The sequence below is a fragment of the Spinacia oleracea genome, chromosome 4 (genome assembly GCF_020520425.1).
Source record: "Spinacia oleracea cultivar Varoflay chromosome 4, BTI_SOV_V1, whole genome shotgun sequence".
Classification (NCBI taxonomy): Eukaryota; Viridiplantae; Streptophyta; class Magnoliopsida; order Caryophyllales; family Amaranthaceae; genus Spinacia; species Spinacia oleracea.
Genome location: NC_079490.1, coordinates 21,717,568 through 21,737,212, shown reverse-complemented (window position 1 = coordinate 21,737,212; position 19,645 = coordinate 21,717,568). Strand labels below are relative to the sequence as shown.

The window sequence follows — 19,645 nt, the reverse complement described above, 5'->3', positions numbered from 1 at the left end:
CTTTTTGAAATAACCACCTTATATGTTTTTTTGAAAAAAAAACCACCTTAAACTTTCAAAGTTAAGGAAAACACCACCAACTGTTAACTTCCGTGCATAGTTCCGTCAATGGGGCCCACATCAACGTTAAGGAAAACACCACCAACTGACGAAACTTTGGACGGAAGTTAACAGTTGGTGGTGTTTTCCTTAACTTTGAAAGTTTAAGGTGGTGTTTTCCTTAACTTTGAAAGTTTAAAGTGATTTTTTTTAAAAAAAAACTTATAAAGTGGTTATTTCAAAAAGTTGAACTTTAAAAAGTGGTTTTATCCAAAATATCGTTGATTATATAACTTTTTTTTGCAGCAAAAAAAAGTCTAGGTAGCTAATTTGCTTCATTTTATTTATCTGACCAAGGGTCCAAGACTCCAAGGTCATCAAAATTAGAACCAAATAAATTCAAACAACATGGGTTGTTGTGGAGAGGAAGAGGAAGATAACCTCCTCCACCAACCCCTTATCCTCTCTCCTCCGCCGGAGTTTCTCGAAACCACCGCCACAACCGCCGAAAATTTAACCATTTCTCCGATGAACTCACACTTTTCCGCCTTAACTTGCCGAGATATCCTCCGAATCATCTTCGAGAAGCTTTCGACCACCGATTTAGCTTGCGCTGCCTGCGTCTGCAGGATTTGGAGCTCCGTCGCTGCCGACAGGGATATTCAAACTGCGGCGTTTAAGTCTCCATGGAAATTGAAGGAGATTGTCGGAAATCCAACTTCTGGAAGCTTCTGGAGAGTTAGTAGCTTGAGTAAGTTTGCCATTTCTCATCGTATTCTCCGAGGTGATTCTGTTGCTAGTCTTGCCGTCAAGTACTCTGTACAGGTAAATTTTGTATGCAGCTCATCAACTAAATAAACATTGACTAAAGCTCATAGTTAGTATTTAGGGTTGCGTATATCAAAACCGATTTAGTATGGATTTCATGTTAAAATTTGATGATTGGAATTGAATTTTGAATTGCTTGAGTATTCTAATTTGTGAAGTTAGTCACACACTGATATATACATTGGTTGGGTTTGGTATGTGGAATGATTGTATGAAGTTTGTCAAAATGATATGGCTATGAAGAGGGATTTGATATGTTTTTAGAAAGATTGCTAACATGAACTTTTAGTAGAAAGATTGCTGGTTGAAAATTTCGCAATTCAGATAGATTGTAGTTTTATTGGAGAAGAATGATTAACAGCTCGAGAAGGCGAGGTGTCGCCTTGAAAGATAGGAAATTAAGTTATTATCTACCTATATTATGTCGAAATAATTGGGGGATAGTGATGTTTTGTTGCTACCAGAATTCGTATGCACTTTGTTTTTGGAAGGGAACTGCAAGTTTCTTATCGGAAGAAACTGTGGGTGCTTACTTTGTCCGGTATTTTCATGCTGTTTGATTGAGCATCAAGTGGGCATATCGCATATATCTCTGCATTTTGCGAAAACTGAAGGCTGTAATGTTTGGGCCATGGTTGGGGCATCAATTGAGTAAACTGAGGTTTTGCATTGATGTTTGCCAGAACGAATCTTTAGGTGAATAACTAACAGTCATAGGCAGTTGTTAACTTGTTATATGCATGTCGCAGTTTGTGTTGCAATATGGACCACTGTGCTGCAATTGACTTGAGCAATAATCATTTAGATAGATACTACAAAGTCCAAAACAATTACCTTGGTTCAAGAACCCCAATACCCATAACATAGGTTGTGAAATTATTAGAACTTCCTCGAAGTTATTTCCACTATTGTTGTTTGGTTTTTGATAGGGGATCAGTGGCCAAATTAGCTTCTGACTGTAACGCTAAGTGAAAGATGACGTTGTTAGACTTGACCAAATCAGTACAAACTGTTTATTGTCTTGAATCTCAGATTTTAAAACTGCACTTTTGACCTAAATCTTCTTATTTTTGTCAGTCTGTGGTGTTAGTTGTGTTCAGTACTTCAGTGTGGGAATAGTCCCTTCTGTCAGGCTGCCAGCTTTCTCTTTACTTGTTGAGTAAAAGAGGCATTTGGAGATACTTGTATGGGGATCTTTGAAGATGTAGCAGGGGAATGAGAAAATTTTAGCATAGGATGAACCCCATGGGTTGTTCGGGGGTACTAGCGGTGTTAGCTAATGAATTATAGCATGGGATGCATGAACCATGAACCCTTCCTTCCATAGGCATTGATATAGGTTAGGTCTAAGCTTGCTGGAGATTTGGTAACTTTCTGGTAATCCTAAATCCTAAAACTGAATAAAGCGAACAAATTTATGTGAATTCATGAGTCGTGGAGAATAAACTGCAATTCACAATAACCCTTGATGTTGAGACTCTATATGAAAATATGCACATCGGAGAAAAATGGAGATAATAGCCAACTTATAGGCTTGGGGAGCTACTCCTCCCGTTGTTGATTAGTTTTGGGATGGAACCTCCTCTTGGGCTTAAAGTGGATAACTCCTCTCCTTGTTGTGCACGGCCTAGGCCCATGACGAGAAGTCATCACTTGACGTTTAAGGTAGTTAGATATTACTTGTTTTTTCCACTTTAACTCTCAAGAGTGTACTAAGTATTTAGATTGTAAAAATCTTGTGGAAGTTGTTTGAAATGTTTGACTTGCATCAGTTGCCTTTCTTCATTTAGGGGATGTTTGGTATGTAAATTTTTGGAGTTGGAAACGGAATCAGATAACCGTTTACGTTATAAGTCGTTTGGTATGGAGTATACGGTAACCGTTACCGTTACTCAAGGGTAATTGATTCCCCTACTTCGTCACTGCTCCAAAGGGTACGGTAACAATTACCCTTTCCCCTCAAATGCACAATGCACACCGCCTCCTTGTTCTCTCCCTCTCCTTTGTTCTTCTCTCACCCCTCTCTCCTTTCAGCTTACTCCCAATTGAAACTAGACTTATCGTGCGGGCGAGGGACCATGTGACCTCCGTAGCTGCACATGAGGCGGAGTTTATTGGCGGTTGTTGCAATGGTGGAGGTGGTGGGTCAATGGTGGACGGTGGGTGGGTGGGTGGGCGGGCAAACTGGAGAAGATGAAGCTCTTCGTATACAGTGTTATAAAACTCAACTAATTGGATTACTCAGCAAAAGGGGATAAAACCCATATATGTACAACAAAAGATGAGCTGTCCTAATACTAACTATTTACATAAATATAATACAAAGTACATAATTATTTACATGCTATAAACAATTAAACAGGGGAGGAGTATGGCGGTTCTTCAATGTTTTATTTGTTGTTAATTTGTACTAGTTTCGATTCATTATGATTTCTTCATTTATACATATAAATATTAAGTAAGATAATCGTATATAAGTGATTCCTTTCCTATGATATACCAAACAACCAATAATAGAAATGGTTAACATCCTTTTCCCCTTCTTATTTGTTTTCATTCCACTTCCTTTCCAACTTTCATACCAAACCCCCCCTTAGATTTTTTAAAAGTGGAGGTACTGAGGAAGTGCAGTGTTTTAGGGGGATTCACTGGTTCATACATGATTTCGTCACGTTAGTTCAAGATAGTACAGCTTATTGGACTGTCAGTGTCACCACATATGTCGATGAGGTAAAGCCCAACAGAGCAATGTGCAATGGAGTTTCCTAAACACAAAAGTTTCTTCGAATCTTGGGATTAATATCCTATGCTTTCCCTTATGGCAGCTTCTTCCCCTGCAAGTTGCGTCCTGACCTTTTGATAGCTGTTCAAAAGGGAGATGGAAGCATGGGTATTTGCTATGTTGCTCTGCTTCCTAATGTCCCTTGCACATATAGTTTGATATATTATCCCCACCATATAGGGTGCAACACTAATGGCAAAAAGAATATGGGGTGCATTATATCAAGTGGAGGAAAGGGGAATGTTGTAAATTGCACTGTTAGTTTAAACAATGACTTCTGCTCTGGCTTAGGAACGAGAAAGTATCCATTGCACCTTAGTAAAAATTAGGGCTTCAATGACTGGACTCACTGGAGTGCTTTTTAATCCATTAATTCAATGGGTCATTTGGTAGGTGTTCAAGAACTAGCTTGCTTATAGAGTTATAGTTTACTTTAAGTGTTAACATTATAACCCCTCCCCCCAGTTTAAATGGTTCCTTTGTTGCTTTGATTCTAGTTTTATGTGTGGTTAATGTGTGTTGTGCTAAGTCGAGGCATTTTTTATCTGAAAATATATCTCTTCTCCATATTACTTTGACACACATGTTTCCTGTCTACCATCTTATCTTGAGGAACAAGTGTTTGACAATAATTTTCTCATGGATATTCAGGTTATGGACATCAAACGGCTGAACAACATGATGAGCGACCATGGCATATATTCAAGGGAAAGGTTGCTCATCCCTCTGAACAATCCAGACATCCTTATCAACAGCATATGCTACATAGAGCTTGACGTGTATGCAAAAAGAGAAACAGCAGTCGTGTATCTGGAGGGAGGTCCACCTGTGAATAAGTCTAGCTGCTCCACTAGTAGGGCAACCTCAGATCTGAGTAAGAGAAGGGTGATTGAATCTGTTAGAAGGAGCATGCAAGTCGATGATGAGATTGCTCGGTACTATCTATCTATAACCGATGGAGATCCTCGCTCTGCAATCTCTGAATTCTCTGAGGACCTTAGATGGGAAAGGCAGACAAGTCTAGCCTAATTGAATGTGAAAACAGAAACGTACCCGTTGCCAGACCAGAAGGCTTGATCATATTCTACACAAAGCTTTAGTGCTGTTATCTATGTGATTCTATACTTGATCAGATACGAAAACAGAGAATAATTCAGAACTTCTAATGGTTACATGGCTATTGGGATATTCAACTTAATATTATTTCTTCAGTCATAGGCGGGCGTATCTGTTTGCCTACATCCAGCTCAAAATGGCAGGTAGATATTACTCGCATATTACTCGAGTTTGTTAGTCGATAATTGTAAGTTATATGTAGTACTCCGTAATAACATACTCTGTACTTCGTATATGGCAAAAACCAAACAAGGCATACTGTATAGTGTATTCATTTACTAAATAAGAAGCAGTGTAAATAAGAAGCTGCTCAGATACCAGAAATCTGGAACTGTATGATTTCTGGGTTAAAAATTGAAATAAACTGTTGAGATCCCCTGTTTCATATCACACAACAAAAGAGGGGGCGAAAAACTATACAAAACAGTTCATAACACGAGGAAAGTTTGTGATCAACTATCTTATACCGATTTATTCGTTTATTGTATACCTTGCCATAGAAAGAATTTAAGTCGTAGAGTTGTATTATAATAAATCAAAAATTGAGTTGTGTTTGGTATTATGATTAATATCTAAAATGTTAGTGCCATTGAGATGCGTATGCAGGTGAGAAGAAATTGGCTTCTTATGGAAGATGGGGAATGTGTAAAGCTTTCTATAATACGTAGTAGAACGCATAGAAGCCAACAAGAATCGGATTAAAACAATTTTGCTCGTCATTCGTGTTCTGGAAGGACTAGTAAGCCAAGTCTTCGGTGATATTACTTTAATTAACTAAGCTAGTTACAAGACATTCTCGATCATGGTGTTTGATAATTAGCATGAAATTTATTCGGATTCCGTTACTCGTGCCCGATATTATACGTGTCTAAGTGTCCAACTTGATTTTTGTAATTCTTTTTATGATTTTTTGGTGCAAAATAATGTGCTTAAATGTCTTATCCATGTTAGAACATCGAAAATCTGAGACATAAAATGGATATATTTTAATATTGAGTAATTTAGCTAAACTAGTTAGCACCACTTAATCATTATAATTTATTGCCCTAGTTACCTTAGTTTGACTTTTATTACCCCAATATTAATACGTGTTTAAGTCTCCGACTCCAGTAAGAGTCCTAACTATGCTTAAGATGATAAGATCACATAAAATTCGACGCACGTACTTGATGCGAAAGGGAAAAAACAAAAATGAATTGTAACAATTTTTTTATCAGTTCCATAACCCGACAAAAAATGAAACTTTAAAAATTTAGAATTTAAAAAACATAAAAAAGAATAGTAGGCATAGTGATGAAAATCCACCGAGCACAAGACAAGAGGGTTAACAGCAGATGGCTTGGCGTGGTACAATGCTATATGAAGCTGCCACATACTTCCTTTTGCATGCTCTTTCCTAATACTATGCAGCCACGCATTTCTGTCACCATACCTTCCCTCTTCCTCTTCTCATTCTCTCTCCTCTTTATAAAATCATCATTTCCCCTTTCTTCCTTTCCAAAATTCACAAAACCCCATCAATTCAATTTCTTGTATAACCCTCTTTCTCTCTCTCCAAATTGTGTTCATTATTTCAAGTTTGTTTGTTTTTATTGTGTTTTTGTTTGAAGAATTATGGGAAGTGTGTGTGCTGAACATCACCACCATCACCACGGTGGTGGGTACAAATTCCACCCTCTCATGTCCCCCAAGAAAGCCCTCCAAGACCTCAACATTCCTCCAAGGAAGCTCCTATCCCGTCGCAGCGACGCGTCGTCGCTGTCGTCGTCGGCTGATTACTTTTCTCCTTCTTCTGAAGCTGCGGCAGCCATGATGCATAAGTTCCTCCCTTGCAACACCACCAACAATGGTGGTAGTGGTGATTCCTCCTCCTCTAACGGCGGTGGTGATGGATCTGATAACGGTGTGTTTGACCCTGATGATGATCCGTACTCTTCCGACGAGTTTCGGATGTATGAGTTTAAGGTGAGGAAGTGTACTCGTAGCCGTTCTCATGACTGGACTGACTGTCCCTTCTCCCACCCTGGAGAGAAGGCCCGCCGTCGTGACCCTCGGCGGTTTCATTACTCGGGCACCGTCTGCCCCGAGTACCGCCGCTCAGGGAGTTGCTCGAGAGGAGACGAGTGTGAATTTGCTCATGGTGTTTTCGAGTGTTGGCTACACCCAGCTAGGTACCGCACTGAAGCGTGTAAAGACGGGAAGAATTGTAAGCGTAAGGTTTGTTTCTTCGCTCACTCGCCTCGTGAGCTTCGAGTCCTCCCCGCCGAAGAAGACGGCGATGAGAAGGATAGTTGCTGTCACAGAGGGAAACGAGATGATCATCACCATCATCAACACCAACACCAACACCAACAACATTGTTGTAGGTATTGTTGTACACTTTCTCCTACTTCTACTTTGTTAGGATTATCAAACTTCTCCCCACCAATGTCGCCTATGAAGGCGGTCGGAGCACGGGGTCTATCCGGATTCTCCCGGTACTCGGACCGGGTCTCTGCATGTGGTACTAAGGGTCTTAGTTATGAAGATATAGTAATTGCTGAACTTTTGGGTTCGTTGGAGGGTATGTCCCTCAACGACGCCGCCGCAATGACCACCCCCAACAAAACTACTCACGGCCGCGGTCTATGGGTTGATGTAGGAGACTACGATTCAGGTTCCGGTATCGGCTGCGGCGGAGACGAATATCAGCATTTCCAACAGCACACACCACAACAACAGCAGCAACAAATGCAGTTTACCCTCTCACCTTCAACACCAATTAACCAACAATCTGTTTTCTCTTCACCAAGGAACAATGTTAACTACTTCAATGGTAACCCCGAATCTTCGGTTTCAGTTCCTACCATTGTTACTGATGAGAGTCCGGATCTTGGTTGGGTTAATGATCTTTTAATGTAGATGATGATTTTGGTGTTTGATGATCAAAAGATGGTGAAATTTTTAATAAAAAAATAAGTCAGCCGGTGTACATAATCTCGGCGACGGGTGGTACGTAACGAACGTAACAAGGTTATTTTGGTATGATGGACCTTTCTAGAGAAGAAGTTGTGTATTGGAGATAAACTAGAAGGGGATTTTCCATTATGTATTATTATTTTGGTGCTTCATTATGTTTAGATTTTTGTTAAATAATTAAAAATTAATCCTTCGGATTTGTATTTTAATTTTTCCACGAATTGCTATATAGTATTATTACTAGGGCTTTTCCTATGTATGTAACAAATTATGGGATGGATTTGTAATTTTCATTTTTCATTTTTCATTTTTCATGTAATTGATATTAAGCTTTGTATTATCTCTAGTTTTTAAGCTTTGTTCAATTTTTATTCCATTCGTCCCGAGAAGACTACTCAAAATTCCTTTCTGGTGGTCTCTTTAAATTTGTCCTATATATTTATAGTATGACACTTATAATCTTATAACATTAAATTAGCAGAACGATAAGACTACAAAATACAAATTCACATCTTTCTCTTTTGCCTTCTTTAAATAAAAATGGTTTGGGGCAATTTGAAAGGAGTAATAAACAATATGGTTAAGTTTTTTTTAATGTCATGCATGTCTGTTGTACTGAAATTTGTTTTGTATCTTTTGTTAAACAATCATATTTATGAGACATACCAAATTCCACTAGTTCCAAATTTTGCTAGCTTACAAAAATAAGAAGGTGAACGTAAAAACTTAATTTGTTGAATGCATGACAGAAGTCCTACTCTTTAAAAGCAACTCCAATGGTTGCATTTAGGGACTTGCTTGCAATTTCCAAAACTTTCAAGCAAGTAGCTCAACCATTGGAGCAATTTTGTTAAATTAGCTAGACAAAGCAAATTAGCTCTACCAAGCTAATTAGCTTGGAAAAAAAACAACTGTCTAGCAAATTAGCTCTACCAAGCTAATTAGCTTGGAAAAAAAACAACTTTTTTTCTTCTAATTATTAGGAATGTAAACGTAAGAATAGAATTAAAATATTAAAAAAAGAAGTTAAACAAAAATCAAGCTACTTGTTAACCATTGGAGCATGTTATAGCTAGAAAATGTTGTTGCTTGAAAAATTGTTGTGGCATACCAAGCTACAATGATATTAGCTAACCATTAAAGATGCTCTAATTGTGTGTAAAAAAAAAGCTACTATTTTGAGATAACTTGATCGTGGCCCTACGTGACAGAAGATCTACTCTTTTAACTGTGTCAAAAAAGCTACTCCCTCCGTCCCGAAATATTCGAAACGGTTTGACTTTTTGCACTATTCACATAATTCACTTTGACCCTATTTTATTTCAAGTATATAAAAGTAAATGTTAGTATATAATATATTGTTGGCTTCATCTTAAAATATATTTTCAAAATATTAATATTTTATAAGTTTTTATAATATGTATGTTAAAGATAATGATGGTCAAAGTTATACATTGGCAAGCGTGTCCAGTCAAAACGTTGCGAGTATTCCGGGACGGAGGGAGTACTATTTTGAGATAACTTGATCGTGTAATAAATACGCTCATTTGTGTAAATAGGAAATAGAAGAATATGCGAAGATGAGTGGTACAATTGAGGTTATCTATGCTGGTAAAATAGATTCGATCACTTGTGTAAATGGCTTGGGTGTGCCACATGTAGAAGAATATCTGAAAGTGAGTGCTTCAAATGTCCCGGCCATGTAGAAGAATATTGATCTGGAAGTGAGTGCAGAAATCGGGAAAACAGGCCAAAGCTTAATTTAGGAGATCGATCAGTATAACTCACCACTCCACCTTCCAGGCCAGAGTGCAAACCTCACAACATTGCGTTTGGTGTATTTTGATAGACTATGGAAATTAAGATTTAACAGTATAATCAGAGAGATTTTTGCTATTTATCTCATCAATTGATTTTGGGTCAATTACGTGCATGTTGTCCAGTTATCATTTTTGGGTCAATTGGAAACAACCTCTCTGCAATTACAGGGGTAAGGTTGCGTATGTCCGACCTCCCTTACCCCGTAACTTGCGGAGCCTCTTTAAGGCATTTACTACACATACACTATAAATATGTCGCCCTAACGCAAATATCAATGTACGTTCATTTATTGCTTTCACACTTATATTTCTCTACAGTACTCTCTCTAGATCCGAATATCTAGTGCTTACTTAGACATCAGAGGGGTTTTCCTCGGAACCAACCCCTAGCCTAGTAAAATTACTTGTGACAGGTATTCTTGGACTTATTACACCAAAGAACAAGCTAGATCTTCCACATCAAAGAAAGAGACCTCAATCCGAATCCCATTGTTTCATTTCCGGAACACATGTAATTAAAAATGAAGGAAATATGTCATTCACCCAAGGTGCATTAAGTCTAATACCAAAGTTCAGATTAATTGCAACAATTAATTCAGTAAGATCAAGTGATCGGAACAGCTAGCTGGAGCAATGCTTCCGATCAGTGAGTTCTAATCTATATTAGGCTCACACCTTACTCTTGACTGAACCTATAAGGTCACACCAATTACATGTAATAGATCACCGGATTAAATGAATCGGAATTTCATTTAAAATATTTTCGGGAATTAGTTTGGAAAAACGTATTATACGATACGACCTTGCATCGGAATCGTATATCGTATCTCGAATATTCGTAAGCTGGGCAAAACGAATAATCGTATCGTACGACGGTGATTCGTCGTGTACGATACGGTAAATAATAGCCGTAAGGCGTTCGTCGCGAATACGAGCCGCATCGGAGCTGCCAGCCCGTCGAGCCAAGCGCGCATGCGCGCAAGGCACAACTGAAGGAAATAATGCCCTTGGTCCAAGTATGCATTCAATGTTAAGTCTAATAAATGCGGTTCAGTATTAATTAACAAGTTAATAATTCAGTGAGATCAAGTGAGCTGAATGCCTAGCTAGAGGCCGCTTTAGTTCAAGTGGAATTAATGATATTAATCCACAGCTTACTCTTGACTGAACCCGTAGGGTCACACAAATAGTACGTAAACGGATCAAGTATTTAATGGCATTAAATACTCTATCTATGGATATTCGGAATCGACGGATCTTGGTTTCAGTGGGAGCTGAGATCGTCACAAGCAAGAAATGAATACTCCGGAAACGATGATATTGCCGGAAACGGAAATATGGATCGTATCGGAAATATAAATATTATCCAAGTCGTAGATGTTGCCGGAAACGAAAACATGGTACGTATCGGAAAATATTATCGGAAATGGAAATATTGCCGGAATCGGAAATATTGCCGGAAACGGAAATATTGTCAGAATCGGAAATATTATCGGAATCGGAAAATAATTCCGGAAACGGAAATATTAAATATTTGTTCGAAACGGAAATTAATTCCGGAATCGGGAATATTAAATATTGTTCGTATCGGAAATGAATTCCGAAATCGGGAATTTAATCGGAAGCGTATCGTACGAATTAGCATCGGACGAGGCTCGCTAGACGAAGGCCCAGCACGAAGCCAGGCCATCGCCCAGCAAGCCACACGCATCACCAACACACGCCAAAGCCTCGACCAGGCCCAGCGCAAGCCAGGCCCAGCCGAAGCCATGGGCGCGCGCGGACAGTAGCATGGGCCGAGCGCTCTCAGCGTGGGCCGCAAGGCCTGCGCGGGTGTACGGTGCTCGTGCGATGCTCGTGTGCGAATCCTAAAGCTATCGGGATTCGATAAAAGATTAAATCCTAAACCTATTAGATAAAGTTTATTTAAATAGAGTCCTAGCAGGATTCTAATTAAATTAATTAGTATCCTAATAGGATTCCAGTTCCTTTTCCATACCTCTATAAATAAGTGCCTAGGGTCATTATTTATAGGGACGATTGAAGTATTCAAAGGGTAAGTTTTTGAAATATAAATCAGCCATACACTTGCAATAAGAGCCGAAAATCCTAAGCACCTTAAGGGCGATTCTAGTTGGTCTAACTTGAGGCGGATCCGGACGTACTGTGGACTATCTACGGAGGGACGACATTTGGAGTCCTAAAGACTTGTTCTTGTTCGGTTCGGGCGCAGCTAGGGAAGGCACGCTACAACATGTATGCATCTATTCTATGCTAAATGATTATGTGTAAATAATATGCTTTCCTGGCTTTATGGTTTTTTCGCATGATTTATGAATTGTCATATGTATCATAACCTAACAGTGGTATCACGAGCCTCTTATTATTTTCATAATCTAAATTGCATAAACATGGTTAAATATTACAAATTTGCAAGAATTAAAAAGGGGTGATTAATTTTCGTAATTGTTAATTAATTGCAAATTGCGTTTATTTAATTATACGTACGCAGTTTTTCGGCAGTTTCTTCGTTACTCATCCAAATCGAGTGATTTTTGTGTCAATTCCGCATGTAAAAGGCATTCTAAAATTTTGACAAAAAAAAAAATTTCGGCCGAACCAGGATTCTCAAATTCGAAGCCTAACTATGACTTTTCGGAGGTTTTAGTTTTCGAATGCAAAATTTCGTAAATTTAAGATGTTAAATTAAATATTTGCGATTCTTGTTGATAAATCTTGAATTTTTGATTGACCTACTGTATATGTTTAACAAGTTTGAATGCCTAGCCTTGTTAATTATGCAATCTAATTTGTAATTATGATTAATTTGTTGAAAATTGGAATAATTTAGAATTAATTTGATTTTCATAATTAGTTATAATTTAATTAGATACCTATGATTAAAAACCACCATAAAAATTATAAATTTATGTTAAATTTTAAATTTTTATGACCTAGACTTGAATCCATGTTAATCGGAAATCAATTAAATAATAAATTTTCGATTTTTCGCCCTAAAATTATGAAATTAATATTATTTATTAATTTGTCATTAATTTTGAATATAAAATCTTAATTTTTATGCGATTCGCTCATATAACTTGCACGCACAAAGCAATGGACGCTACGTGTTACCCTTAAGGGGTGTTGTATAGTGCGGGCATGCGACGACGAGCAAGGGAGCTCGTCGCCCATGCGGTACGAATGCAGCGAGCAAGGGCATGGTGCACGAGCACAAGGCAGCAGCCCTGCCTTGTGTCGTGGGCTGTGAGCAATGGGCGCATGGGCAAGGGCGAGAGCAAGGCACGAGCAGTCGCGTGTGGGCAGCAAGCATGCTGCGCCACAGCGCGCACTGCCTCGCGCAAGCGTGCGGAGCCTCGCGCGCAGCGAGCGCAAGTGCTTGTTGCGACGTGCGACGAGCGCTGCGCCCAGCGATGGTCAGCAGCATGCTTGTTGCGACGAGCGCTGGCGCGCGCCTTGCGATGGGGAGCAGCAGCGATGCGACGCAGCGCATGGGCTGCGCGCACATGGCCAGCGATGGCTGTGTTCGTGTGGCCCATGGGCGTGCGTTGCGTGGGGTTGTTGCGTTGCGATTAGATCGTTTTGAAATTTTAATTTGAAATTTTCAGTTTACGTAATTTTAATTAATTTTAAAATTAATAATTTAAATTATTTTCTTGGATTTTAATTTTGAATATTGTAATTATAATAAATTTTATTTATTCTAATTATTTTACTAAAATTAAAATCATGAATTAATTTAAATACGACTGAAATTAAATTAAATTTATGGATTCAATTATAAATTTATATGAGCTTTAAATTTTAATTAAATTTGTATGTTTCCGGTTAGACTAGAAATACATTTTTATGTTTAAAATTAGTAAAGCATATGAATTTATTGGTTTAAGTGGGAGCCCTTTTAGTCATATACTCTTGATTAGGTCTACAAATCCTTAAGGTTAAAACAACTTGATTAGAATTAATAAGGACTGAATAATTTGTAGATTATTGGTGCCCTTGATTAATTGCTGCAAATGTTTATGTGATGCATAATGTGTTTTACTAACCAGCTATGTGGGCCATTCATGATAATGAATGGGTGAATGGTATATATTGTATATGTACTGTTTTGCAGGTTATGAAGTGACTAGTATGGCCCAAATAGGATAGAAAATATGGTCTGTGTACCATTAATTTGAATGTAATTGGTCTAAAGTACCAAAATTGTTTTTCAATTCAAATATGGTCTGCGTACCATCAAATAGTTGTAATTAGTTTAATTATAGGTTATCCTATTTGAAGAAAATGGTGCCTCCCACGGAGATTTTCGAGACGGACTTTGAAGTTGAAGCTTCAAGATGAAGTCGGGCCATACTAGATCATATTTATCTTATGCATGCTTTAAGTTATTTATTGCTTTAAATATGTCTTAATTATGCATGAGATTGTGGCTTGATTATGTTGCATGATTAAGGATTTTAGTTCACTTAAAATCTAACCAACATAGTAAGAGCCTTAAGTTCCAAACTTAAAAATTGAGTTAAAAGGTGCAATGCCAAAATATACACTTGCTTGGATGTCCTTTACATCAATCTAGTAATAGTTTTCGCTCAGCGAGGTGTTACTTATTGGTCCTAAAGGGGCAAGGTACACAAATAATTGTGAGTACATGTTAGTTTTGGTGAAACTCAACGATATAAGTAAGGAGTCCTTTTATGTCGTGGCAAAATCGATAGGTTTACCTAATAAGTTCTTAGACGTACCTATCAACCAAGAGTAGTTTCTAGACTATTAGCAAAAGGCTTTTGCTTACCTAAAATGTTTTAGAATTAAGTCGACAAACTGTGCTTAATTCTTCAATGGTTTTAGGGTCTTGGAATCATTTTATTCACACCCGTCGGAACAATAAATTCGAATAAAATGCTAAATAACTTGTTGAAATTGCATGATTGCTTTAATTTTCAAGTTATTACTCATGATAAATGTTTAGACTTTGCATGCTTCAATGTATGTTTTAATTATTGTTTATAATTAAATATCTTGCACTGCAGTAAATCCTTTTAGAAAGGCAACAGTAAATTTCCTCGATTGGTTGTGAATCCAAGAACGATTCACGGAAATGAGAGAAAATGAGCAATTTAAAATGTACGTTTCTTTTAGCGACTTTTATGGTTGTTTTCGAATATCAAAATCGAATGGCAAACCAATTGGTGCTTGTGAATTCAAAATACAATGTAGTTTTGAGATCATAAAGCATTGAGTTTAAACGCTCAGCTTTACCAATGGTTAACAACCTAAAATCTTTTTTCCATTTAATTCTCGAATGAGTCTAGTCCCTAGACATTCGAATAGATCGATGCTTAGAGAACTTTAGAAGCTTCTAGTAAGATCATCTAGTTGAAACAAAATATTCAACATAAATTAAAATGGTAAAGAACCTTGTTGGTGACATTGGACATGTCTAACAAAGTATAAAAGTCAACACTAAAGAATTCAATTCTTAAGACTATAAGAAATGGTACAAGAAATAGGAAAACGAGGAACAAATGAAAGGAATTTACAATTCCGTTTCTACCTATAAGTTTATGTTTAAAAGAGTAGTGACCTAGCAATCAAACTTCCTTGGTATCATATACCGGTTGAGGTTCTTAGTTCGGTAATAACTCAAACAATGGAAGCTAGGATACACTAATGACCTACAAGTGGGAAATGAAGCATGACAATGCTACATTTGTTGTAGGGTCATCTAGTTTGTTTTAAGTCCTTTCAAAGGCTGGAACTTAATGGTTATTTTGTTCCATAATCAGCATACCTAAATTTCTGCTTCAAACACAGACAGACTCACATTCAGAAGAACGAAAACAATGCTTGTTTGTTTGTTTATTTGAATGAAATGGTCAATTACAGGTTGAGTCAATATGCTTGATTAAAACAAACAACTCTTTAAAGAACTTTACTAGGTTCAAATCAACCCCTTGATTTGAGTTCCACTAATCTTTTGCATTGTTGCTTAGACCATATCAACAAGTTAAACTTCAAAAGCTCTATTTTGATGGACTTTTGAAAGTTCATTGATTTCTAGATCAATTTAAGACGACTAGTCTTACTTGTTGAAAGTAACAAAAAATATGAACTATTGTTAGAACACCTAGACAATAGAGTTCACAGCTAAAGAAAGATTTTATGACTTTATTATTTCACATGGACTTGAGTGAACATAGGTTTATTTACTCAATGTGATATAAGTTTGAATCTGTTTGGCTAGTTCAAAGATTCATAAGTATAAAATCCGCTTGGCAAGAAATCATAAAGATCTAGGTTTGATCATGTTGATGATTACTTGAGACCAAAAATGATCATCAATGATTGTGTGTTGCAATTTCACAATCTAGCTCCATAAGATATGACATATCTAAGTTGGAATGATTGAAGTCAATTAGTACTTGATTCATTCAATGATGGATCATAAAGATTTTTCCTATAATTTCTAAAACAAAATGCTCAACTACCACCAAACTAAACCAAATTCGTCAAAGCTATTGAAAAGTAATTTCAGGATAACTTTTCATAAAATATATCTAGAGAGTTGCAAAACTCAGTGGGAGCTTAATGTTTGTCATTTGACAAACTAAGGCCCAAGTATAGATATATGTTTCATAGTGATTTATTCAAATGAGACACAAGGGTATTGTTTCTACCACGAATTTTTGAGAACATAATGTTTGTTTGCTCGAAATAATGTCCTTTTGGAGATTCGTTTCCAAAATGACAAGTGGGAGAAAATAGACCTCGAAAGTTTTCGAGGCGAACAAAAAACATAAACGGACATTCCGGAGGCTTTTCGAAGTGCTTCAGAAAATCCGAACTTATTCTTTAAGGACTTTAGAAGTGGCTTTAAAGAATAGACATCTCTTAGAAGACTTTACAAGTGCTTCAAGGAGAACAGAATATTCAAAGGACTTTCAAGTGGCTATTGATATTCTATTGTTTGATGTTCTATACCCAAGTAGGCATAGAATTCAAATCACTGAAACTATAAGATTCTTCTATTAGATAGTGAAGAAACATGGAGTTCAGGTCACTGAAACTATGCAATTCTTCTATTAGATAGTGAAGAAACCTACAACTTACAGTCAAACTATTATCATGTAGATTAATGAGTTTGTGACCTGTAAGAAATCTATGACGAAACCCAGATTCCCTAAAATGGTTAGAGGCCATATATAGACTCAAATGTTTTAAATGGTTAGAGGCCATAAAACATACTCAATGTTTTGATGACAAAATTGAAATTTTGTTGATTTGCAAGAATAGTTTCACACCTATTGGTTGCAAGTTTGTTTTAAGGATAAAAACCATCAAACATGAAATTGTGTTCACAACACAAAGCTAGATTAGTTGCTAAAAGGTTACAAGCAAATTCACGGTGTGGATTGTGTTGAAACCTCATGCATAATCGTAATGCTCAAGTCTATAATTCAAGCAATGATTGCATATTGGTACATATAGCAATTGGATGACAAAACGTATTCCTCAATCAAATGTTGGAATAAACTATGTACATGGTATGTCATAGGATTTGTGGATCCAAATAAATGCTTGAAAAGGAAAGCTAGCTTATAAAATCTAAGTACAGATTTAAGCAAGCAATTGGGAATTGGAATTGTATTTTAGTGAAGCTAATAAGTATTTTAGTTTCATAAAATGTACATGATTCTTATAGATTTATAAGAAGTTTAGTGGGAGTACGTAAAACTTAATTGGTCCTATGTGTATCACACACATATCTCTCTATTGAGAAATAACATTCAAATGCTAATGACTTAGATTTGAGATTATTCATCAATGATGGACCATGGCGGAACTTAGTACATACTGGGTATTAAGATCTATTTACAAAGATTTTATATTATTGTTTTGGATTAAGTAATGGCATTTACTAAATCAAACACGAAATACTCCATTGGAGATATTCGACCCATGTGAATAAATCTAAGTAAAGAATGTTTGAACTATGTATAAGCATTTACTAAGTTAAACATCAAAGGATCTGAGTAAGATTCTTAACCTATATTATATGTCAAAGAATTTAGCTGGATTTAGTATCTACTGAAACTAGATGAGCTAAAGTTACATGAATAGAATTCAATTGGAATTATTCTGCAAAAGAATTTATCATGTATGATATAATATGAGGATCGCCAAAAACGTATTGTATGACTTTAGGCATGACGAACATATACCAATCTCTATTGATCTAAGTAAAGATCAACTAGATTGAGATCAAGAATACTTATGGTACTTGAAAAGGTACATAGGAATAGTTCTTGATTCAAGGAAATAAAGATATGCTAAATATTGATGCTACACGCATAAACACTGGCAAAGGATCAAGCAAAGACCCTTTGGAGTTAACCATTGACAAGGACGAGCTAAAGAGCATCGTGTTTCGAAATGGCAACATGGATTGGAGACCATGAGTTGTTGCGTGGGAAATTAAAATATTAATTTCTATGTTCTAAGATACAGCTGGAAAGTCTTCCACATATCTGTGAACTGCTTGGATAAGCAAATCCAAACAAAGCATCACTAGCAACCTAAACAGTTGAAGTAAAAGTACTTATTGCCTAAGAAGCAATAAAACAGAGTTGTTTATATTAATGAGTTCTTCATTGAACTTGGGAAGATCACATGTCTGTTGTCTTAATGGTTCTTCATTGCAAAATGCGTAGTACCACTAATGTAGCAAGAAAGACTAGATCACAAAATAAACATACTCAAAAGATCTTATCATCATATCTCGAAGAACATTCGATGAAAAGGATATTAAGATTGGCAAAGCATGATAACTAAACCTATGCAACAAGTGAGAAGAAACACTTACATTGTAGCACTGGAAATCAAGCATAGCTTTGAAATTCCATGAACTGTTTTAGAAGATGGGTTTGAGGCCCATGGTTGTAAAACATTGGGGTTGAACATTTATCATATATGAAATGTATTTTCATATTCCATTTAATCTTGGTTTAGTATTAAATGATGAGTCCCTTCAATTTGACGAAATATTCAAGATAGACTGTCAGGACCAGTCCTGTGACTAAGAAATGTCTATCAAGTGAACTTGAATGTCAAAAGTTGAAAATGGTCCCTGGTCGGAGTTTTCTATAAAATTGGACGCATAGAAAACGTTAGACGACTAGAATGCAAGATGACTAGTAGTTCTGTTTCTTGAACTATGTGGACATGGCAATGTCATAATCATTTGCATAGATACTTACTTTGAGAAGACTAGTATCGGACAGACCTATGAAACTTTACTGTAAGAGATGAAAATCTGTCATAAGTAAATTTCATTAAAATTATTAGACACTAAATCCTCAATACCTGAGTGATTTGAGATTACTTGTTTGAGAACTGGTTGCTTTGACGTTGACCAACCGTCGCACCGTAAAAGGAGGCTATAAAGGCAACGCTCAGGTAATCACCTATCAAACGAAGTCTAATCTCAAGATCGCAAGATTGGGATTGTCCTCCCATAAATCGGGATGAGATGCTTAAAAGTTGTACAAGGCCACTCGGAGAGCTAGAAACTGTGAAATGCATGGCCGTGCTCGGATGAATCATAGGCTATGATTATCTGTTTATTTGATCAGTTGAACTCTGAAACCGAGGAACACCTCTGGACATAATAAGGATGACAACTCTTACCTTATGTTCAAGAGAAAGCATCAAGTGACAAAGGAATTAGGAAATGCACACTTGTCCCTAAGGACAAGTGGGAGACTGAAGGAAATAATGCCCTTGGTCCAAGTATGCATTCAATGTTAAGTCTAATAAATGCGGTTCAGTATTAATTAACAAGTTAATAATTCAGTGAGATCAAGTGAGCTGAATGCCTAGCTAGAGGCCGCTTCAGTTCAAGTGGAATTAATGATATTAATCCACAGCTTACTCTTGACTGAACCCGTAGGGTCACACAAATAGTACGTAAACGGATCAAGTATTTAATGGCATTAAATACTCTATCTATGGATATTCGGAATCGACGGATCTTGGTTTCAGTGGGAGCTGAGATCGTCACAAGCAAGGAATGAATACT

General features: G+C 36.9%; 2 protein-coding genes across 2 annotated transcripts; both read left to right on the top strand.

The window, feature by feature from the left end:
* The first annotated feature begins 395 nt into the window (after positions 1-395).
* Positions 396-5,129, top strand: LOC110791736 (F-box protein At1g55000). The gene is made up of 2 exons (XM_021996496.2): positions 396-864; positions 4,301-5,129. The coding sequence occupies exons 1-2, from the start codon at positions 448-450 to the stop codon at positions 4,676-4,678; spliced, it is 795 nt and encodes a 264-aa protein (XP_021852188.1). The 5' UTR covers positions 396-447; the 3' UTR covers positions 4,679-5,129.
* Positions 5,130-5,918: 789 nt separating this feature from the next.
* LOC110791732 (zinc finger CCCH domain-containing protein 2-like) lies at positions 5,919-8,063 on the top strand. The gene has a single exon (XM_021996491.2). It carries the CDS (start codon positions 6,380-6,382, stop codon positions 7,664-7,666), a length of 1,287 nt encoding a protein of 428 aa, XP_021852183.1. The 5' UTR covers positions 5,919-6,379; the 3' UTR covers positions 7,667-8,063.
* The last annotated feature ends 11,582 nt before the right edge of the window (positions 8,064-19,645 follow it).

Coding starts and splice junctions, on each gene's coding strand:
- LOC110791736 (XM_021996496.2), top strand. CDS start 448: ATGGGTTGTTGTGGAGAGGAAGAGGAAGATAACCTCCTCCACCAACCC. Junction 865..4,300: donor CCGTCAAGTACTCTGTACAG/GTAAATTTTGTA, acceptor ATGGATATTCAG/GTTATGGACATCAAACGGCT.
- LOC110791732 (XM_021996491.2), top strand. CDS start 6,380: ATGGGAAGTGTGTGTGCTGAACATCACCACCATCACCACGGTGGTGGG.